The 24,236-nt window shown below is 43.4% G+C and overlaps 1 protein-coding gene across 4 annotated transcripts in view; it reads left to right on the top strand.

The window, feature by feature from the left end:
- Positions 1-24,236, top strand: part of LOC117366595 (glutathione hydrolase-like YwrD proenzyme) — a 120,314-nt gene that overhangs the window by 6,929 nt on the left and 89,149 nt on the right. For 2 of the 4 annotated variants that reach the window (XM_033958132.1, XM_033958133.1), the window contains exons 4-7: positions 6-159; positions 2,947-3,100; positions 7,936-8,142; positions 19,098-19,250. In XM_033958132.1, the coding sequence (XP_033814023.1) occupies positions 6-159; positions 2,947-3,100; positions 7,936-8,142; positions 19,098-19,250 (668 nt within the window). Of the gene's footprint in view, positions 1-5; positions 160-2,946; positions 3,101-7,935; positions 8,143-11,753; positions 12,067-18,993; positions 19,251-24,236 lie in introns of those variants that run through there. The other 2 variants (XM_033958134.1, XM_033958135.1) reach the window with 2 other exon arrangements.

Here is a 24,236-nt window from a genome sequence, read left to right as displayed (position 1 = left end):
TGTAGACATTTTAAAGAAGGGTGGAAATGCTGTAGATGCGGCCGTTGCTGTGGCTGCTGTATTGAATGTCACCGAACCTTGCAGTACTGGCCTGGGTGGAGACTGTTTTTGTCTCTACTATGAAAAAAAGACTAAACAGGTCTATGGCTTCAATGGAAGGTAAGATGGGGTTGACCAAGGGAGACATATTTAGGGGCATGACCCCGGTTGTGGTTTCTCTACCGCTAAGGTTCGGAGCACTTCTAAGTAGTTTGGTTAAATCACCATAATTGTTATATTGGGTGATCTTTTTCGCAAATTGACCTATCTTGGACTTATGGATCCACTCTTACTTAAGAATTGGTTTTCCCAGTCAGCAGTTTTTGGGTTATAAAATGAGCTACAAATGGGCATCTTCCTGCCCTCTCAGTGCAAGTGATGTTCTATACAATTACCCTCTTACCCCCAAATTCTGTATATGGTGCCTTAAGTCGTGCATGCAAATTAGTGCATACAACCAATTTAAACACATAACTTAGGGGTCCTTTTACTAAGGCGCGCTAACTGATTTAGCGTGTGCTAATCGATTTAGTGCGCGCTAAAGATTAGCGCATGCTAAATGCTAAGGCGCCCATTATATGCTATGGGGGTAATAATAAAAAAAAAAAACGTCTAAAAAGTGTCCTAAGTGGCTACTTGGACGATCAAAATGCCTGATCGTCCAAGTACCCATAACCAAAGCTGGTTTTTAGACATATCTAAAACCAACTTAGGCCTTTCCCCTGCCTCTAAACGCACAGAGAGAAAAGAGGTGTGTTTAGAGGAGGGGAAAGGGCGGGCAGTGGGCGGGAGGTGGGCCGACCTACACCTAGGTGTACAACAGGTATAACCAATACAGTTTAGTCGGCACTTAGACCTTTTTCACTTAGACGAAATAAAACCAGGTCTAAGTGCCGAAAAACGGGCCGCTGAGCTGATGGCCGTTGGCGCCATCAGTTCAGCGGCCTGGCAACCTAACCATCACGGCAGGAGAGATGCCTTATTTCCCCTACCGCGATGCCATCACTCTTCTACCCGAACTGCCGCGACCTGTGGCAGGTCGGGTAGAGGAGTGATGGCATCGCGGTAGGGGAGATGAGGCATCTCTCCTGCCGCGATGCATCACTCCCCCCTCCCACACAACATCGGGGCAAGAGGGAGCCCAAGCCCTCTTGCCTCCCCCCGACTCACCGAATCCATCGGGACAAGAGGGAGCCCAAGCTCTCTTGCCCCCCCAACTCCCTGACTCCATCGGGGCAAGAGGGAGCCCAAGCCCTCTTGCCCTGCCGATCGTGCCCCCCCCCGACTAGTTCGGGCCAGGAGGGAGCCCAAGCCCTCCTGGTCCAGCCGATCCTCTACCCCCACCCCCCACTACATTACGGGCAGGAGGGATCCCAGGCCCTTCTGCCCTCGACGAACCCCCCTCCCCCCAACGTCCGCCCCCCCCCAGAACCCCCGATCGGCCCCCCCCTCCCAGCCAAACCCGTCCGTCTGGCAGGCAGTCCTCCGACGAATGGGGCCGGATTGGCCCAGCCTAACCAAAGCCCCGTCTACTGGTGAGGCCTAAGGCGCCTGGGCCAATCAGAATAGGCCCGGGAGCCTTAGGTCCCACCTGTGGGCGGGGCCTTAGGCACATGGGCCCAACCCGGGCTTGGGCTCCCTCCTGGCCCGAACGAGTCAGAGGGAGGGCACGATCGGCGGGGCAAGAGGGCTTGGGCTCCCTCTTGCCCCGATGGAGTCGGGGAGTCGGGGGGGGGGGGGGGGCAAGAGGACTTGGGCTCCCTCTTGCCCCGATGGAGTCGGGGAGTCGGGGGGGCAAGAGGGCTTGGGCTTCCTCTTGCCCCAATGGATTCGGTGAGTCGGGGGGGGGGGGGCGGGGGCAAGAGGGCTTGGGCTCCCTCTTGCCCTGATCAAGTCAGGGGGGTTGCGGCTGCCGCAGGGCAAGAGGGCTTGGGCTCCCTCTTGCCCCGATGTTGTCGGGAGGGGAGGGTCACGGTTTGACATGGCAGGGGGGCTTGGGTACCCTCCTGCCTGGATCGTTGGGGGGGGGGATTCTGTAACCGGTGTTGTTTTTGACAGACACCGGTTACAGAATCCAGCTTTTAGGTGAAGGACTGGCTCCTCCTTCGCCTAAAAGCCCTTCTGTTGGATGTTTGTGGCTTAGGCGTTTCTTTGTTTCATTATGGCTAAAAAGTGTAGACGTGCTGTGGGGGTACTTGTAGACGTAGTGGAGATTGGGCGTTTAGGCAGAGGAAGGCCATAATCAAAACATGGACGTTTGTTTTGGTTATGGACATTTTCCCTGCTTCTGGATTGAATGTTTAGGGACTTAGGCCAAAAGGGGACTTAGACGCTTTTTTTGATTTTGCCCCTCCACGGGTGCCTTAGCATTTAACACGCGCTAAATCGGTTAGCGCGCCTTAGTAAAAAGACCCCTTAATGTTTAATAAGACTAATTCGCACTGATACTTTGCAATTAACACCTCATAATTTATTGGCACAAATTAGAAGTTACGTGCAAAACTTGGTAGGCTGCAAGAGCACGGGTGGATCTTGGGCATTCCTAAAATTTATGTTCACTATTACAGAATACGCTTGATCTGTGCACAAGTTAGGTGCGGGTATTTAAGCCTGGTTTTCCTTGGTTTAAATGGGTGCACCTAAAAGTTATGACATACACTGGCGCTTAGCACGATTCTATAAGGTGAGCGTACCTTTTATAAAATCACACTAAGCACCATTCTAGTTGGCGTCAATTTTTTGGGGTGCTATATATAGAATATGGCCTTAAGTGCTCAATGAGTGACTGAAGCTGTCATGTTTACGTGATTGCTATGCACATAGGAGTGACTAGCAGCCATCCCTCTCTTAGCCTGTCCCAGTGCTGGTATTTGTGTTCACAAATGTGCTTTCGTTCACTCTGTTCAGTGGCAGGTCTCCAAAGGCACTGACCCTTGAGCTGTTGAAACAGCAGGGTTTTGATGAGACAAACCCTCCACCTCTTTCCCATGCTCACAACGTCACTGTACCAGGCACAGCAGCTCTCTGGTGCGATGTGTTATCTCTGTTTGGAAGTACAAAGGTGAAGTATTTTTATTCAGAGCTGCATGTTACATTTACCAGTGTACTTTTGTTCCACCTGCTTTTTTCTGTAAATTTTATTTTGTTCAGGAGAGATAGTCCAGAAAATAATCAAATTGGAATATTTGTTAAAGCGCAGCAAAGTTTTGCACTTGCCATATATTAAACATAAGTGGTAAGTGGTAAGTGGTAAGTGGAAAGGCTGTGTGGTAACTGTTGGGTGCATGCCTAGCATCTACCCATGCAATTAATTCACATACATTTACTCTATATTAAGTGAGAGTGTGGCACAGTGGTTAAAGCTACAGCCTCAGCACCTCCACACTGCTCCTTGTGACCCTGGGCAAGTCACTTAATCCCCCCATTGCTCCAGGTATGTTAGATAGAGTATAAGCCCCTCAGGACAGACAGGGAAAAATGCTCGAGTACCTGAATAAATTCATGTAAGCCATTCTGAGCTCCTCTGGGAGAACAGTATAGAAAATTGAATGAATAAATAAATAAAGTAGATACATCTGTGCTATTGGCAATGCACAACACAACTAGCCCTCCCTGAACGGTCCTCATGAAACTCCCAAACTCCCAGTAACACCTCTAACCCTTGGCAATAAGCTTATATACTACCACTAAGGGGGGGGGTGTCAAGCTGCCAAAGCAGGAGCATTGTTTTACCAATAACTTGTCTGTGGTTCAATTTTCCTCATGTAATTTTGCTATGACAAAACTGCTAATGAGCCGATTGCATGATTCTTCATCTCATTATCAATTTTGTCTAATTGTGCTAAATGGCTTCAGAAAAGCTACAGTTTTAAATGGTGTCAGGTCAAAAGCGCGCCGGGACAAAGGCGCGCGCAGACAATTGAGTGCAGCGCGGAGGCGCGCGCCCACAAAATTACTGTTTTTACGGCTCCGACAGGGGGGGATGTGGGGGGGGAACCCCCCACTTTACTTAATAGAGATTGCGTCGCGTTGTAGGGGCGTTGTGGGGGTGTGGGGGGTTGTAATCCCCCACATTTTACTGAAAACTTCACTTTTTCCCTGTTTTTAGGGAAAAAGTTAAGTTTACAGTAAAATGTAAAGGGTTACAACCCCCCAAACCCCCCCCAACGCCGGCGCGATCTTCATTAAGTAAACTGGGGGGGTTCCCCAACAAAAACCCCCGTCGGAGCCCCTAAAAACTGTAATTTTCTTCGGCACGCGCCTCAATCTTGCGCTCAGTTGTCGGCGCGCACCTTTGTCTTTCGCCGACTTGTCTATGAACCGTTTTAAATAGACAAAAGGAATTGGCACACTTGTGCTGGGACTCCACAGTTATGTGGGTGCCAGCCGATATTCAGTGCTAGCAACTGCGTAACTAACTGGCGGAATTTTGGACAGTTGAAACCCGCATAACTGCCAGCTCCTTCCTAGTTCTACCTCCATATTGCCCCTGACCTGTCATATTCACAGGGATTTAACTGGGCTGTTTGCACATGGTACTTTACTGCATAGTAACTGTTGCTTGTACAGTTAGCAAGGATGCACTTACGGCCCGATTCTATAAATGGCGCCTAAAACTTAGGTGCCAAGTAGAGTGGCACGTAGGTACGATTCTTTAAAAGTTAAGTGCACTTTATTGAGCAGTGGTCTCAAACCCGCGGCTTGGGGGGCCACATGCGGCTCGCCAGGTCCTATTGTGAGGCCCTCGGTATGTTTATCTTAATCACAAAAGTAAAATAAAACAGTTTCTTGATCATATGTCTCTTTAACTATAAATTACAATATTATTATTAAGACTTAACCAAAAGGAAAGATTTATAAACTATAAAGAGTTTTACCTCATACAAAATTGTCATTTCTTTAATAAGACATTAACTATTTTTTTCTGAGGCCCTCTAGGTACCTACTAATCCAAAATGTGGCCCTGCAAAGGGTTTCAGTTTTTAGACCACAGGCTAAACTGTAACCATGATAGCCTGTTTGCCTTTGGGAAGCAGAGGCTGAGATTGTGATGTCATAATGCCTCACTCCACCAATAAGAGCCAGCCTCATCAGTGATGTCACAATGGCTTGATTGTCCTGTTCTCCCCTCTGCCTTCCAACCCAGCCAGCAGATTAACTATTCCCCTTAACTTAATGGTCTCAAACTCATGGCCCGCCAGGTACTATTTTGAGGCCCTCGGTATGTTTATCATAATCACAAAAGTAAAATAAAACAGTTTCTTGATCATATGTCTCTTTAGCTATAAATGACAATATTATTATTAAGACTTAGCCAAAAGGAAAGATTTATAAACTATAAAGTTTTACCACATGCAAAATTGTCATTTCTTTAAAAAGACATTAACTATTTTTTTTCTGAGGCCCTCCAATTACCTACAAATCCAAAATGTGGCCTTGCAAAGGTTTTGAGTTTGAGACCACTGTTATAGAGTCATACCTAGAAGTGCCTAAAGTAGTCTTAGGTGTCAATAGGCGTCCTAACCTTAAAAACACCATATGCCAGGGTTTTCTTGGCCAAAATACCAACACTTAAGTCCAAAACAGGCATTTACATGTAAAAGATGCCCACAATCTGCCCCCTAATCATGCCTACTTTCTGGTAGGTGCCATGTACTAGGGGGCAAATTCTATAAGAAGCGCCCAAAAGTTAGGCACCTTTCAGCGTGATTCAAGTAAAATTGGGTGCTGTTTAGTGAATCACGCTTAGCGGCACCTATTTTGGAGACGCCCAATAAATAGGCCAGCTCTAGGCACAACTAAAAGTTAGGTGGCCAGGTGAGCACTTAAGCATGCTTAAGAGCAGCGATTCTATAACAAGGCGTCTAACACGAAGCCATGCCCACGCCTAACATGCAAAGCGCCTATATTTTGTTGTTTTTTGAAGGCCGCCTAAATTTTTAGAAGCGCCTTTTTACGGAATCGCTCTTTCTTTTTCTTTTTTTTAATATATCTTTATTCATTTTCAATCTAAAAATTCATAACAAAGTACCTAAAAAAACAGCACTTACATCCATCAATAAAATACAGAAGAATAATTTTCACCCCCCACCCCCCTGATTTCAATGTATTCAAGATAACCATACAATAGTCCTTGAAACTCATAAATAAATTAGACCCTATATATTATCCTTCCGCTTCCCCCACCCCCCTTCCCTGAATGTGTAAATTATAACCAGAAGTAAAGGAAAAAACCATTCAATTAGAATCAATAAAATTGGTCAATGGACCCCACGTCAGATGAAACCATTTAATATTATCCCTTTGTTCAGAAATCATTTTCTCGTATTGATAACACAAGCATAACGAATTCCACCAAAAAGTGAAATTTAAGCGGTCACAATCCTTCCAATTTTTCATAATCATTTAGATGGCTATCCCAATCATTATACCCAATAACCTATTTTTATGTCTGTCTATTGGAGGAGTAGGAGATAACAACATCCCACATATTACCGCGTCATATGACAGCGGAACTGCAGACTCCAAAATCAGAGTAATATGTCCCCATATAGATCTCCAAAAATTGAATGTCAAAGGACAATAGAACAATAGATGATCCTGAGTCCCTATATCGCTCTTTCTTGATAGGTGCCTAAGTTTAAATTATTACTGATTAAAAAGCTTAATTGATCTTGTTATTCAATTTAGATAGGCGCTTATTTGGTTGGGCGCCTCCAAAATAGGAGCCGGTTACAGATTTGGGTCTAGGTGCCTACTGAAAATGGTAGGCGCCTACCATCTAATTAAGTGCAATTAACGTTAATTGTCAATTGTTGACACCAATTAAGCTTTTTAAATAATTAAGTTAGACGCCTAGATTTGCTAGGTGTGCCAATCTGGGTGTCTGATTTTAGGTGTCATTTATAGAATATGGGCTTTACTGCCTCCTAAAGAGGCAGCTGTACTAATTGTCAATATACTTACCACACATAATTTTCTGTATGATAACTACTATATATACGAGTATATCCTGCAAACAGTGGAAAGGTCAGATAGGCTGGAGTGAGCTTGGATGGCAACTTCAGCAGTTGGAACCTAGGACAATACCAGGTGGACTTTAGTCTACGGCCCAGAAATATCAAAGAAGAGTCAATTTAATTTAATCATGCATTTTTAATGAGAATAACTAATGGACAGACTGGATGGACCATTCAGGTCTTTATCTGCTGTCATATACTATGTTACCTTGCAGAAACCCAAAGAGTTAGCAACATTCCAGAGCTGAGATTGTGATGTCATAATGACTCATTCCACCAATGCCTAAGAGCCAACCTCAGCAGTGATGTCACAATGGCTTGTTTAGATGGCAACTTCAGCAGTTGGAACCTAGATCAATACCAGGTGGACTTTACAGTCTATGACCCAGAAATACCAAAGAAGAGACAAGTTTATTTAATCATATATTTTTAATTAGAATAACTAATGGGCAGACTGGATGGACCATTCAGGTCTTTATCTGCCGCATTTGCTATGTTTCTATATGGTAACAAGTTGGGAATATTCCCAACAATGCACTTATTGCGCATTAAATTTTGCATTTAACTTTAGTAAATGGGTCCCTTAATATAATATTGTATACAGTATATGTTATCTTAAAATGCTCTTTCTTTCTTTGTAGAAGGAAATGAAAAGTTATTTCTGTTCCTTTAACCCTCAAAGTACCTTTCTACCAAATGTAGTTATTTTTAACTTTTGGTGTTTCACTTTTTGCATCCCTTTATCAATATAATATATTTGCATAGATTTAAAAAAACATGCCTTGTTTCTGTTTATCTGTTGTAAATGAAAAGCAAACTGTTTTTAAATAGAAATAAAAGTGACCTGTGTTTTCTGTTTTCTAATTATTCCGCTCAGTTGTCCATGGGGGAAATTTTGCAACCTGCTATAAAATTAGCAAAGCAAGGATTTCCAGTTTCGGAGATTACTGCCTACCACTGGAAGAAAGATGTCTCTGTCCTTCAGGCTCCCAGTAACCCCCATGGAAAAGATCTGCTGAGCCAAGGCCAGGCTCCTCGACATGGGCACATTTTCAGGAACCCTTTCTTAGCAAAAAGCTTTCAAGTAAGGATTATTTTTGAAGATTGCAAGATCCTGGGTCTTTCCTTCTTTTGTTAAGGGAGAACAAAGCAGGTTTCCCTTTACACAACTAAGTAATATTTGTTTGGTGAAGGAAGGAAACTTTTTTCCTTTATCTAATCAAACTCTTGAACTTAGATTAATCGGCGAGAAAGCAAAATTACAGATAGAAAAATGACAAATAGAAAGTCATTTCTAAATCTTTTGACTTATAGTAAACAGGAAAGTAAAACATTGCTCAGACAAAATATTTGGGGCTGGAATTCATAAGCACTTATCTGGCTAAAAGATGCACCAAGGTAATCTGAGGATGCATTCAGCAACATTATCCAGTTAGTACCACTTGTTCTGCTTGCAGCTTGTGTTATCTGTGTGTATATTATTAAGCTGTGTATATGGACCTGTTCCCTGTGTTTATGCACTTCTCTGTGATTAGTTTTTATGAACACCTGTGTTCTGCTCTCAGTGCCTTTTGGAGCTTTGTTGCTGCTTGCCACTGAGCATGCTGGGAGGAGCAGAATTCCCCCCCCCCCCTCCTCAGATTGCTCTCTTAAGGAAATATTGAGAGAGATGGTAGCTGTACCTGGATCATAGATCCAGCAAGTAGAGGGCTTAAATTCTCAACTGAGGCAGTATACTGCTGCTTGTTTTTTCCTCTCAGGGTAGTAATTCATAGTGGTTGCTGTGGTTTAGTATTCAGATTGACAGTCATTGACAGTTCTCCTGTCTAGGAGAGGGGCTAATCACAGACACAAACTCGGTCTATATATACAGTATACCCCCGTGAATTCGCAAACTCAGTAATTTGCAGGTTTTTCCACAACCTACAACGCGACCAGTCACAGGTACCAGCTGCCCTCAGCCGGCATGCACTCTGCAGTGAGCACAGCTCTTCCCCCTTCCCTTGTAGCAAACAGTCATCTGAGTACAACAGCTGTCCCGCCTTGCCGGAAACAGGAAACAACTTTGGAAGAGGTCAGGACCCCAGAGAAGGGAATGATGCAGGTGATGTAGGTGAATTTACAGTATTCATGGTTTTTTGAAATTTGTGGGGGCTACAGGAACTTAAACCCCGCGAATTTCAGGGGAATACTGAACCAAATTCCTAATCCATCTCAATGCAATTGTAAGTAATTGATTTATTTTTTTCTTGTCATCAACTATATTAAATAAAGAATGAGATTAAGGATTAGAGTCTATTCCAGTCCAGGTTTAAGACTGAGCTGAGGTCAGAAGACAGAATAGCCCTTTCACTAGCACTTATAAAGGGAGGGAATGGGATATACCATCTTTCTGTCGTTACAATCAAAGCAGGTTAAATATTATACGTGTACCTGGGGCAATGGAGAGTTAAGTGACTTGACCAGAGTCACAAGGAGCTGCAGTGAGAGAAGGCCTAGTGTCCAAAATTTCTTATTTACACTGAGGGAATGGAAAACCACCACTTCAGTTCTGTAAAGAAACAGCATTTCAGAACAAGCTCCGATCCCGTATAGGGAGGAGCGAGGCCAAATCGGCCGAAGCCGGAGCGAATAGATAGGAGGGGGAGGGGGGGGGGAGGGAGGAGGATAGGAAACGCCAATCAGCGAGGGAGGGGGGGGGGGGAGGGTTAGGAGATGAGGGGGAAGCGGAAGGGAGGTCGCCCCTTTTCCCGACGGTGGTCCAGGGAGATCGACGCGACTTCCCTTCCTCCCGCCCTCGGCTGCTGTTCCCTCGCCTGTGCGGGCGCGGTTTTCCTCTCCTGCGTCCTCTCTCCGGCTGGGACTGGTGTCGGTTTCCCCACTGGGACAGCTGCCGGAGAGGTGGGTCCGGGCGGAGAGGGGGTTGGGCCGCTGCACATGTGGCCGGGCCCTGGGCGCTTGGGGGAGCGGTCGGGTGCTGTCTGTGCTGCGGGCCGCTGGCCTCGGCGCGGCCCGTGGGGTCGTCCGTTTTCCCGGGGGAGACCCAGGGAGGCTGGCGCGGCTTCTTGCCTCCTCTCGCATCGAGGGGTTTTGGCCTACAGTTCAGCTCTCTGGGGCCGGCGGCCTGCCTCCGGCGGCTTCGCCTCTCTTCCGGGGCGGGCCCATTGCGGGGTCGGCCGTCCGCCTTGCTCTGCACTCGGAGCGGTGGGTGTGCGGGGAGCGGGCGGATGGGAGGACCGCGGCACTCGCAGCCCTCAAATCCCTACTTTTCGCCGCCTGTGGTTCTGTCCATCGCGCCGGGAGAGGAGGGAGGGGGCGCCCGCTGGGAGCGAGTGCGGCGCCACGTGGCCCGGCGCCGGCCTGCGTCGTCGCTGCGGCGGACCCCTGCGGGACGTCGGGAGCGCCGCCCGCAGGGACACACAAAACAAAAAAAAAAAAACCGCCCACAGGAGTTTCGATCCCTCACTCAGGGAGGTGGGGGTCGGCCTTGCTCCCCATCGCCGTGCGCTCCTTTACCCTGTGAGGAAGGGGGCGGGCCATTTGTAGATGGCCGAGTGCGGCACCATGAGGCCCGGCGCCGGCCTCGATCGTCACCACATGGTCAGGCGCCGGCCGGCCGCGCTCGCAAGGACCCCGGCCACAGAGCGGGTAAGTTCTCCGCGCGCGCGGCCACGTGGCCCACCGCCGGCCTCGCTCCGTGTCAGCTCTTTAATATATAGCACCACCATTCCAATCTGATCCATCCTATAATTGTGATATAAATGTTTAAATAAAATGCATAACAATATAGAAGAGCCTAAATTATGAAGCTATTAAAATCATAAGGAGGGAGGGGGTAAGAATCTGACTCTTGTTTGTATTTACTTTTGTAAGTAAAAATAGTTAGGAAGAGAATGCTGTTCCTGATGCACCGTGAAAATCAGAGGAGCAGTGCTATGTTTTGATAGAAAATATTTCAACATATATACAGTAGAAAACTGATTTCTTTTTAGATCCGCAATTCATCAAGTCGCACGAGTCGATGGCACCTAACAACAGGAATATACACGCACATTTACATTCCTTCTGCATTATAATAACATTTATTGAAACAAAATGCATTTCCTTCTATATTTTCAGAAAAATCATGAAAAAATGAGAAAAAGAAACAGAATCCTTAATATGAGTTTCTAAATTGGCCTTCATTTGGAATCATCTAAGACTCAATTTTCAATACGCATAAGCCTCTTAATTTGCACTGCTTGTGCTCACATGAGAGCTAATAGCTTGCTTTCACTGTGCTCTCTCTACTGAGAAACAGGATTTGTCCTGCTTGCTACCATTGCTTTAATACTACTCTCCTCAAAATAATAATAATAAATAATAATAATGTTTCCATTCCCTCACGGTTTTCCGCCTGGCCTGGTTAGTCTAGCACAGTAATATGAGGCTATTTATTATACTGTCAATCCACTGCGGGTGACCTGTAAAATTCAATATTTGTTTTTTTTTTTTTTTTTTTTTTTTTTTCCTTTTCTTTATTAAGTTGCTGCTTAGACAGCATTCATGTTTTCTTTATTAAGTTTCTGCTTAGACAGCATTCATAGCCAGCTAAGTTTCTTGCCAGCAGTCTACAACAAAGTTATACATGACATGTTTGTACTAGATCGGGTTTCCACTGTACTTATTCTTGTACTGACAGTCTCATTCTCTTAGCATTTGTTGTAGCCATGCCATCACAGCGGAAGCCAAGATCCAAGATACCACAGCAGAAAAAGCCCGCGGCCTACACACAAAGGAAGAGAACCACACGCGCTGCAGGAGCTCGCCGACTTAATGACCGAGGTTCACCAGCAGATAGCTCTACATGGGGTTAACGCAGTGCGCCAATGCCTATTAGCGGGGCCAGCGGCCGTCCCAGGTGAGCCACTGCAACCACGACATGCACCACTTGACTCTCCTGCCGGAGCACCGATTCCTTCATCTGCATCGGTGGATCACATATCACCACAGAATACCAGCACACAGGGTAAGAACTCTGGTAGCTCTCACCACACAAGTTGCCCCCCCTGTTATGAGGGAGACTATCCCCTCCACTAATAGGTTAGTAAGGGACCACTTAACATTAGCTCAAGTCATACGGGAGGCAATAGCCACCTTTGAGAGCTCTAATAGAACCCCACAATTGGAAATGGCGGCCACTAACATAACCCCACAAATAACCCCAGAAAGAAGAGGACGATTTTCTGTAATCTTTCACAGTACGGCACCTCCTTGTCGCATTTCTGGAAGATGGGCCATGGCCCTTATCTGCCCTCTATTTTAGGTTTATATGACATGCATCACTTTACACTTCCACGTGATAACCATGTAAAGACCTCATGGCTTATCCATTCTGCCCGCCATACATTCTCTCTTTTATTCCCTTACAAATTCTTTGTACTTGTCCCAAGCTTTCTTGAATTACCATCTAGGACTTTCGAATTCAATCTCATGATAAGAAAAGACTATGGAATTATGATATTTCCCTCCAGGATGTGTACCGGATGGCGATTAAGAGTCATGCTGACCATCTGGGCTGCCCATCGGCAGCAACCTTTATCTATTTATCCCGAGAGCAACCCCAGACCTGGACATGTTCATAGAGAGCTGATCAATTAACCTTTCAGCGAGTCCCGATTAGCGGAATTACTAGAAAGACCCTTTCCTTGTCAGCTAAATTACCTTTCTGTGTCGCAGGAGGATATACCTACTTTCATGTCAGGTTCTCATAATAGCTCCCTCATCATTAATATCTTATCCCAGCTAATCCGTATGTTCTGTTCCAGTGGCTTCGGGCCGCTGAAGGACTCTCGTGGTACTAACAACGGATCGCTTCTATGGATCATTCATGGGTAAGGGCGCCCATGAGTTGGGTGCCTGGAGCAGCTCCTATCCAGGTTCCTCCAGTTATCTACAGAGGGTACTACGATGTAGACCTTGAGCCCTCATATTTGGCTTCCTCGAGTTTTCTCCATGACTAGGGCGGCCCCTTAGACGGGGTGCTACAGGCAAGGGTGGTCTGGCCCTCACTTCATGCGTACCTCATGTATTAACTGTTTTCGTGCCTCACTCACGCTTCATCGGCAACACTGCCATGATATCACTTCATGCGTACCGCATGTATTAACTGTTTTCGTGCCTCACTCACGCTTCATCGGCAACACTGCCATGATATCACTTCATGCGTACCGCATGTATTAACTGTTTTCGTGCCTCACTCACTCTTCATCGGCAACACGGCCTTGATATCATCATTTACCACCGTGCTTACGACCTTGAACGCGAAGAAAGACGTAAGCCTTGAGCCCTCATTTACCTTCCTTACCGGGCCCTTATACGGGGCGATGCTACTGACAACAGATGTGTACGTACCTCCTCTATGATATCACTTCATGCGTACCGCATGTATTAACTGTTTTCGTGCCTCACTCACGCTTCATCGGCAACACTGCCATGATATCACTTCATGCGTACCGCATGTATTAACTGTTTCGTGCCTCACTCACTCTTCATCGGCAACACGGCCTTGATATCATCATTTACCACCGTGCTTACGACCTTAAACGGGAAGAAAGACGTAAGCCTTGAGCCCTCATTTACCTTCCTTACCGGGCCCTTATACGGGGCGATGCTACTGACAACAGATGTGCACGTACCTCCTCTATTAACTGTTGGCTTGCATCACTCAACTCTCTTCATCTGCTACACGGCCTTGCTACTTACCACTTCTTTAATTGCCTTATTACCGGAGACCGTAGCCTTGGGACCAGCTTACATTCGCAGGCATCAGGAACATAAGAACGTAAGGAGCCCCCTACTCAGCAAGGAGCATCAACATCTGAGAGGTAAGAACGAACGCTCAGTTTTACTAATGTTATGAAGGGTTTATTGAGCTTGTAATCCGGGTCTACAATCGGGTTATAAAAAAAAAAAAAAAAAATTCCAGGGCCTACCTTTGGGTTATGGATGTTACAATGCAGGGTTTACATCGGGGATGGTTAGAGTTTGAAGTACCTTCATAATTAGAAGTACCTTCATAATTAGGTTACATAACCTCATGAGCACTACCTTACATTTGTTGCGGGGTTTACATCGTCGGGTTTACATCGTTTACCTTATAGTTTAGCCGCAAGACCTTCATAATTAAGTGACATTACTTCAACTGCGTTTTACCCTAGCAAAAGTTACAATTCGAAAATCATGGATTTACATTCGGTTTATGGCTGTTACTATTCGGTTTACATCAGGGTTAGGGATGGATGTTGCCTCGCATTTGGTTCACAGCACCTCACGGACCTTCATACTGATGTTTTACATTACGGGATTTCACTGTCGGCTTACTGCACCTCAAGAGATAATTAGGGCTTCCCTGATTATTTGCGAAAGCATTTATTGGTCTCACATTCTGAGATTAGGGTGGTGACGAGATACTTTGGGTCACAGTTACAGGGTATAGGTACCTTGGGTATGGTTCTAACAGCAGAAGTTCCTCATTACATTGATCCTGTGGGCGCTAGAAACCACGAACAGTGTACAGTTAGTCCAGAAAATGCGAACCGATGGTTTATCCTCAGCCAGCAATGCAGACCGATGGTTTATCCTCAGCCAGCAGGCCCTACCTTATTGATATAGAACTCGGAATATACTCAACAAGTTAAATGTAGACGAATGTAGTATGAAAGGTGTGAGATCTCGCACAGCCGTGGAGATAATTATTATACCCCGGTAAGTATGAAAGGTGTGAGCACAGCCGTGGAGATAATTATTATACCCCGGTAAGTATGAAAGGTGTGAGATCTCGCACAGCCGTGGAGATAACTATTATACCCCGGTAAGTATGAAGGGTGTGAGATCTCGCACAGCAGATAACATTTAGGTTTACTTTCAATCCTAATAATGAATCAAAGTATAAAAGAAAAAACATTTCTTATCTTAATCACACACTAGTCCTCAATTTAGATCCAAATAGGTGGATGTATATATAATAATAAAACAAAAGTCTAATTGCTAGAGGACAGCGGTCCGCGTCTGTACTGGCGGGGTACACTGCTCCGACATCGGTCTGGATATATGGCATATGTTAACGTGGGCGGGGCCGCAGCCATGACACTTGGGGGGAACCCGCGATAAGCGAGGTTTCGCTATCACGGGTAGTGGCAGGTAAGCACAGCATATGGGTAGAAGGCTGACATCTTTACAGTGGTTAAGACATGGGGCACGTCGCCTTGCTTGGACGGCAGGGGGCCAGGCCATGATCTTCACAACAACGTACAGCTGACGAGGGGACACCTCCTTGAACGGGAAGGGTCCGGTGAGCTGGGGAAGCTTGTACGGCGCCCCACATTGTGCGGGATAGAGAGCCAGATGCTGTGCGCCTGACCATCAGTTCCTTATATGTTGCCTGGTGATGTACATTGTGTGTTATGCCATTTTCTGAAGTGCGTTTACTGTGTACAGTTCATCACCGTTCATGCTTGATTATGATGTTCAGTTGATAACAGTTTGATGTAATTGTTGTAATTGTGCTGTTATGGCTGCGGCCGAATAAATTCCACTTGAGTTGACAAGCGCCTGAGTGTCATCATTGTGCCACGCTAAACCATGAAGGGTATGAGCAACAGTGCTGAGTGCACGATTTGAGAACAAGCTCCGATCCCGTATAGGGAGGAGCGAGGCCAAATCGGCCGAAGCCGGAGCGAATAGATAGGAGGGGGAGGGGGGGGGGGAGGGAGGAGGATAGGAAACGCCAATCAGCGAGGGAGGGGGGAGGGGAGGGTTAGGAGATGAGGGGGAAGCGGAAGGGAGGTCGCCCCTTTTCCCGACGGTGGTCCAGGGAGATCGACGCGACTTCCCTCCCGCCCACCCTTCACTACTGTCGCAGCCAGTCTGGCAGGTGGCAGGTAAGCACAGCATATGGGTAGAAGGCTGACATCTTTACAGTGGTTAAGACATGGGGCACGTCGCCTTGCTTGGACGGCAGGGGGCCAGGCCATGATCTTCACAACAACGTACAGCTGACGAGGGGACACCTCCTTGAACGGGAAGGGTCCGGTGAGCTGGGGAAGCTTGTACGGCGCCCCACATTGTGCGGGATAGAGAGCCAGATGCTGTGCGCCTGACCATCAGTTCCTTATATGTTGCCTGGTGATGTACATTGTGTGTTATGCCATTTTCTGAAGTGCGTTTACTGTGTACAGTTCATCACCGTTCATGCTTGATTATGATGTTCAGTTGATAACAGTTTGATGTAATTGTTGTAATTGTGCTGTTATGGCTGCGGCCGAATAAATTCCACTTGAGTTGACAAGCGCCTGAGTGTCATCATTGTGCCACGCTAAACCATGAAGGGTATGAGCAACAGTGCTGAGTGCACGATTTGAAAGCAACTAAGTAGTCTGTGTCCTGTACATTTATCATTATACGCAACATAGACAAGTGTGAAGGGTGGCACTAAAATGTATTCTTTGATTCCTTTTACTTCAAATAGTAATAAATATAAATTAAAAACCTTGATAAAAAATGATGATTCCTTTTTTTATTAGGCAATGGTTCTCTTCTTACTTTCAAGACTGAAACTATAAAGTCAGTTTCAATGACTATCTCTTCCACTATCTACCAAAACTATGGAGTCCCCCAAGGTTCAATTCTTTCTCCCCTTCTTTTTAATATATTCCTAGCACCACTACTCAGTCTGGCCCAATCTATAGGTTTCACCGTATTTACATATGCCGATGATATCCAATTACTTCACCCCTTAAATCCTACATCTCCTGATGAAATAACAGAAATTAATCAAAAACTCAACAAAATCAGCCTCTGGCTTCGGCATAATAAACAATCACTGAACATTCTTAAAACTACTAGTGTCCTTTTCTCGCCTTCTCCAGATGAACATTTATGTCTACCCATCAGTATCAACTCCTCCCCAATTCAAACGGATAGCAAAGTTAAACTCCTTGGATTCATTCTAGACAGGGATCTTACCTTTCATCAACAAGTTAGTGCAGTTATGCAGAAATGTTTCCATAAGCTTAGGCTCATCCGTTCTATTTCCTCTTTTCTTGATCCCTCCTCCATTAATTTCTTGATTCACTCCCTAATAATTTCAACTATAGATTACTGTAATGCACTTTATCAAGGCATAACCCAGAAAGAAATTCGCCATCTACAACTATTGCAAAACACTGCTGTCAAATTAATCTATCATGCAAAAAAATTTGACCATGTCACGCCTCTCCTCCACCTGTCACTCATCGTCTCTCTTATAAAATACTCCTCCTCACTTTTAAAACAAAAAACTCTAACCAACTGATGTTCATAGATAAACTTTTGATCCCTTACTCATCATCAAGGGCCCTCCGATCAAATAATCAAAATTTACTCTCTATACCGTCAATACGGGAATTGTTTTACGATACTACTCGCAAATCCATCTTTTCAGTTACCACCCCCTCTCTATGGAATGCCCTTCCACTAGACAGTTGATTAGAGAATTCACTCGAAAAATTTAAAACCAAACTTAAAACGTTCCTCTTTAAAGATGCTTTTACTCTTTAGCATCAGCCTCCGCCTCTTAATTCCCTGATTCATGTGTAGCTTTGAAACATGTAATACTTCTTTTGAAGTGTTTCCCTTCCTAATGTCTTTACCACTCCCCACTTACCTTCCTTTTTTATTAATTTTACTTCGATGTATTTTAAACAACCTCTCCCTCCCCTACTTTCCTTTCGTTTCATGTATGTTAATCTGAATTTGTCCAGTATTTTTAATATTTGATAAATTATTGTTTTTATTTACCTATTAATTGTTTCCTATAATCTTTTATAATGTACACTGTTTAAACATGTATTTTGATAGACGGTATATCAAAAATAAAGAAACTTTGAAACTTGATCTTAACTATGATTTGAAGACTAGAATCTTTCTTAGGTCAAGACAATATTGCCTTACCTGAGAAAGAAGATTGTGGCCTTCAAAAGCTACTAAAAATGAATTAAGTTAATCCAATAAAAAAAGCTATCATCATAGTTTCCATTTTCTATTTTGTTTCATTTATATTTATTACCTTTAAATTGGACTAACACATCAACAGCATTGCTCACTACTTCAAATACAGTAAGTAGTAAGAGCAAGAAAAGACCACCATCATTACAACCACCATCCTGCCACACGGGACTCAAAGGGGCAAATTCCGTAAAGGACATCTAACTTTAGGCGTCCACAATATGGACGTCCATCGACTTAGGCGTCCACATAAAGTAGATAATAAGCCCAATTAACAACTTTAACAAGCATTAATTGGAACTTAGACGTCCAAACACTGGATGCGATTCTATGAATAGACGTTCACAATTTCGTGGATTTCTATCAGAAAAAGATACCCCTATTTTTTGGTGGCATTCTGTCATCTAGGTGCATATTGATAATGTCACAATGTTGTCAAGATTGTGCATCAGACACGTCCACTTGCTCTGAAGCACAGCCATTGTGAGTAGTTTCTCTTTTTCTTTTAACCTTTGCAAATGAGTTTTAGTATGCAATATATTTTTTTCCATGTGCTTTGCTTGAGTAATCATTGTGATCTTCTTTGAACTCCTTTGAGGCATATGCAGAATATAAGAACCACTGCTATGCTATGTGTGGCATTTAGCACGCACTAATCATTAGTGCGCGCTAAATCTGTTAGTATGCTTTAGTAAAAGGGCCACAACAGTTTTTAAAAAAACTTCCCATCCCACAATTCACCCTCTCCCCAATCCCTTGTCAAAATCTCCTTACTCACCCAACCACTGGGGTCTTCCTGCTGGACAGATTGGTGGGGGGGGGGGGGGGCAAGAATGATCCCAAAATGCTTATGCACAGAGGCTTCTTGTTTCAAAATGGCTGCCTTAGCTCCCTAGCATTAGTCTTATGACACTAGCACCTGGGGGGCGAAAAGGGGGTCATGGTGCCAAATACAGTGTGCCTTGCATATCTATATTATTAGGATAATCCAAATAAAAAATTTCTCTATTCCAGGTTCTCGCAAAATCTGGTAAGAAAGAATTTTATGAAGGTCGAATTGGAAAAGCTATTGTAGAAATAGTGCAGAAGAATGGTGGAATATTGACATTAGAGGACATGAAAAGCCATACCACTGAAAAAGTAAAGCCAATCTTCATAACTTACAAGGTAAAATAATTCAGCTGAATAATCTGGTATTCTGTATGTTTATGTTTATTTAAGATTTGATATACCGCCCCTGCATTTTACTGACCTAAGTGGTTTACAATGTATCAAACTAAAATGAAATTAGGTACTTGAGAAAAACTACCCTATCTGTCCCGAAGGCTCACAATCTAGCTAAAAAGTACCTGATAAACTAAAAATAAGTAATAACAACATATAATACATTTCCAAGATTAAAAATCAAAGAAATAGAAAATTAAAAATAAAATAAAACAAATTTAAGCAATAGAAAAGTCTCTGAAGCGGCCTGATAGCAAACAGTCATATTGTAGTGCAGGTCTTAATACAACTTCCGGCACAGCACATTTCACAGATCCGTCACTGGCAGAGCTTGAGAGCATCAAAAGAAATTAACATTTCTAAAACATATGCACTATACTGTTCTTAAACATTTCCATTATCCATCTGTTAATAAAGGAGTATTTGTAATTCAAATTGTAACTGCGGTTAGTATTATTTCATTGCCATGAATGACATGTGTGACAGAAAATTTAGGGCTTCTTTTACAAAGCTGCGTGGCAAATACTCTGGCGTCCATTAATTCCCTGTGACGTTAGAGCGATTACTCCTGCAGCAGCCGCTAGCTCGGCTTTGTAAAAGAGAGAGGGGGTTAAGTAGCAAGATTAAAGGAGTTGATGCAACCTTGCCAGTTTTGGGTTTGGCAAGCCAAATAGCAGTAAAGGAAAGGGATTTTAAAGTTAGCTTACACCTTTCCAGTAGTAGGCTCAAGGCAAGTTGCAATAGACATTGTCCTGTTACCAGAAAACTTACAATTTGAGTTTGTACCTGAGGCATTGGAGTGTTACATGGCTTGCCCCAAATTACTGTACAAGGTTTGTTGATAGGATTTGAACCTGAGCTCCTCTGGTCCGCCTTGAACTGCAAGGTATAGGCGGAATAGAAGTCCCTAATGTAATGTAATGTAATGTACTCATGTTCTACCCATTAGGCTACACCTCCTTCCAATCAAATGTTAACTTCCTCAGCTGCTATTCAGCATATATTTAGATTGTTCGCAAGACATTCAGATTGGAGATGAAAGGAAATCTTAATCAAACACAATCTGCAGTAGTTTAATAATGGTCACTTCATTAAAAAAAGGACAGTCTGGCACAGTCACGTTTCGGCTAACGTCTGCATTAGGAGTGCATAGTAATATCCAAGTTATGACCCTAGGGAAGTTCCAGTGAGTCTCAATCAGTTGTAAATTGACGTCACTCCTTCTGGGAGAAAAAGAAATAGATCAACTATCCCAAATCTAGCGTTCCAAATTTTGGCAACTTGAAAAAAGAATACACCCCACATAGTAGATAGAACTCCTGTGAACTCCTGGATACAGCTAGACAACACCTCAGCACAGGTAGAAAAATGCTGATTATACAACTGGATCTCACCGCAGCATTTGACCTGGTGGACCACAACATCCTACTACAAATACTAGATACAATAGGAATCACAGACAAGGTACACACATGGTTTCAAGGATTCTTACAATCCAGAACTTAAAGAGAAAGTTGAACAAAGAAAAATCGGAACCATGGCCCAACCTCTGCGGAGTACCCCAAGGATCTCTACTATCCCTAACTCTCTTCAATCTCTACATTGCATCCCTCGGCACCTGCCTGGACAAATTAGGCCTAACCTCATATAGCTATGCAGACGACATCACTATTCTCCTTCCTTTTGACCAACCAACGTTCTCCATGACAGACACACTACACAGGACACTTGAAACAGTAGCAACATGGATGAAAAATCACAAACTGAAACTGAACCCAGACAAGACAAAATCCATTCTCCTTGAAAATAATAAAACCCCAACCATAACCTATCTAGTAATAAACTCAATCACATACCCCATACAACCCAATCTAAAATTTCTAGGAATGACGATAGACAGATGCTGTACCATGCTACCACAAATCAACAAAACAATGCAAAAATCATTCGCGGTCATGAGAAACTTAAGGCAAGTTCGAAAATTCTTTGACAGAACACAATTCCAGCTCTTGGTCCAGTCCCTAGTCCGAGGTCTTCTAGACTACTGCAACATACTATATCTTCAAATCATTCAAAATGCTTCCATTAAGCTTATAACCAAATACAGAAAGTTTGACCATGTAACACCACTTCTAAAAAACGCGCACTGGCTTCCAGTTATCCATCGGATAACATATAAACTTTGCATTCTGACTTTCAAATCTCTTTGTAATAAAACCCCAGCATTTATATATAAATTATTAATTCCATATTCTCCAAATAGAGCTTTGAGATCTAATGAACAGAATTTACTAACTATTCCTTCGCTGAAGGTTATTAATACAAGACGGCAATTTATTTTTTCGGTTACCGCACCACAGACTTGGAATGCCCTTCCAATGTATTTAAGGGAAGAACAGGAACTTGGAAAATTCAAAAGTAATTTAAAAACATTTCTCTTCAAAGACGCCTTTGATAACTAAGTTTAATAATCCATAGGCCAAACTATTTTTATCTTATAATATTTTACCTTTTATTTGTTTACCTTTTGTACTTTTCCCTTTTTGTTTCTACTTTCCTATAATGATTTGTATTTCACATCCCTTTTTACCTAGTGTTATGAGTTTGTTAAGTTAAACTTCAATCCCTAATGTTATTATATAAAAATTTTGTATAGCATTATTTCTCACCAAATGTAATTTTAAACTGTTCATTGCTTAGAAATATGATTAAGCGATTAATCAAAAAAACCATTAAACTTGAAACTTGAATATCTCCCCTGCCCAGCAACCATGATAAAACAATTACAAACAATTCAAAACACAGCGCTAAGACTTATCTATTCACTGAGGAAATACAACCACATTACAGCGACATACCTCGACTCACACTGGCTCAAAATACATATCATTAAGAGTATACACATTTTTAAAACACTGTACAATCTTCTGAAAAAATGTGCACTTTACACAAAGAGTACACACTATTTGCAAAGAGAATGCTCTTGGAAAGAGTGCACTTTCTTTGCAAAAAGCATGATTCATTCTTTGAGGAGCAATGGAAATGTGGATTCTACACTGCCTTTTCCTTGAGCAGAAGAATCGAGCCAAAAATGCACAGAGGGATTTGAAGATGCCAATCTACATTATGGGCTAGATTCACTAAGCAAACCGATCGTGTACCGATTGGTATGCGAGCCCTTTGCGACCCGATTTCCCTCCGACCCAATTCACTAACCTCTCCTCCGATCCTATCCCGATCCGTGCATGCAAATGAGGGGAATCGGCATGCAAAGCAGGAAAGATGCGATTCACTAAACTTATCGACTGGCCGGCCGATCAAAAAACTAGCGATTGGTGAGGACAATCCAAGTTTATCCAAGTTTATTAAATAATTTGATTAATCGCTTTCTCTACATTCAAGGCGATGTACAAAATAATACAAATAATTATAAACATAGGTAAAATATTGTATAAATAAACAATGTTACAAAAACAAACACAATTTAAAATAAAAATTAAGTTGTTACGTATTATATTGAAACAATGGGAAAGTTCATTAATGGTTACATTCTATATTAAATTCAAAATACAAAGGTAAAAACATGGGGGGGAAGAAAGACAGTATCATTGTAGTCATCCCAATCAAAGAGTGCTCTGTAGAGTGGTTTTGTCTGAACCCGGTTTGATTTGGGTGCAATATGTTGGTTTTTTCTATGTATTCTGATAATTGATTATATACAATTTTTTCTGTTATTTTAGCCAAAAATAACTTGTCCACTTGTGCTAAAACCCCCCGATTCTCCTGCCTGCTGCCTTGCTCTCTGCACAGCTTCTCTACTCTCAGCCCTGATCTCCTGCTCTCAGCCCCGACTCTTCTGCTCTTCCACGCAGTGCAAGCTCATGGTTTTAACCCGCAGGCTTAAAGCGGGTTAAAATCACGAGCTTGCAAAAACAAAGTTTCCTAATTGAGAGCATGTGCAGACCATCTACAGGCAAGGAAGATGGTCTGCGCATGCTCAAGGATCGCTCTCTAGTGATCCGTGCAGTGGGTGAGGGGCGTGCCAACGATTGTCCTTATTTGCATGCAGGCCTTTAGTGAATTTGTTGGCCTGCAGGCAGTCGGGCATGGATCGGACATGGAAAGGAGGTTAGTGAATCTAGTCCTTTGTTCTTTACATTCTCTGAGAACACTCCTTATCAATGCAGTTAAAAGTACACGTGAACCCTTTGCCTACTTATTTTTGTTGTAGGCGGGAAGGGAGAAGAGGATAATTTTCAGCCTAGTTGTTTGACCCAGGTAAATATCCTTTAACTAGGTCAGAGACCTTGAAAATTGTCCTCAGGTCCATTTTCTTCCTCAGAAGTCTTCTTGTACAAGATTTAAACTCTTGAATTAATTTTGTAATAATTAAAGACAGGATGACACATAGGGCTCCTTTTATGAAGGCGCGTTAGGGCTTAACGTGTGGAATAGCACGCTAGCCGCTACCGCCTCCTTTTGAGCAGGTGGTAGATTTTTGGCTAGCTTGCCCTATAGAACGCACTAATCCGGTGCGTGCGCTAAAATGCTTAGTGCACCTTTGTAAAAGGAGCCCATAGACTGGATTTCTGCCTGTCCTTTCTAAGAATAAATTAGCCATCTCCCAATAAACTAAAGAGTCTCTGGGTAAATAAAGGATTCAGACACCAATAATATAATGTGGCTTCCCAGCAGAAATTAAAGCAATCATACCTAATAAACATAACGCCACTTTATAGAGGAATAAAGTATTTATCCAATTAAATGTGGTAGAGCGGCCTGTTGGACTAAGGCATTTGTCAGCATTAAGTATAGTGATGTTGGCTAGAGGAAGTAAAGATTCATCATTGGCAAATACAAAAGAAATTTGGGAACTCCCCAAACAATTTTTTGCTTAGACTCGCCCTTGCCTAATGTTTTTAAAGCTTC

The sequence above is a fragment of the Geotrypetes seraphini genome, chromosome 9, assembly GCF_902459505.1.
Source record: "Geotrypetes seraphini chromosome 9, aGeoSer1.1, whole genome shotgun sequence".
NCBI classification, from domain to species: domain Eukaryota; kingdom Metazoa; phylum Chordata; class Amphibia; order Gymnophiona; family Dermophiidae; genus Geotrypetes; species Geotrypetes seraphini.
Note: the sequence above shows the minus strand (reverse complement) of the source record. Positions and strands in the feature narration are given on the sequence as shown.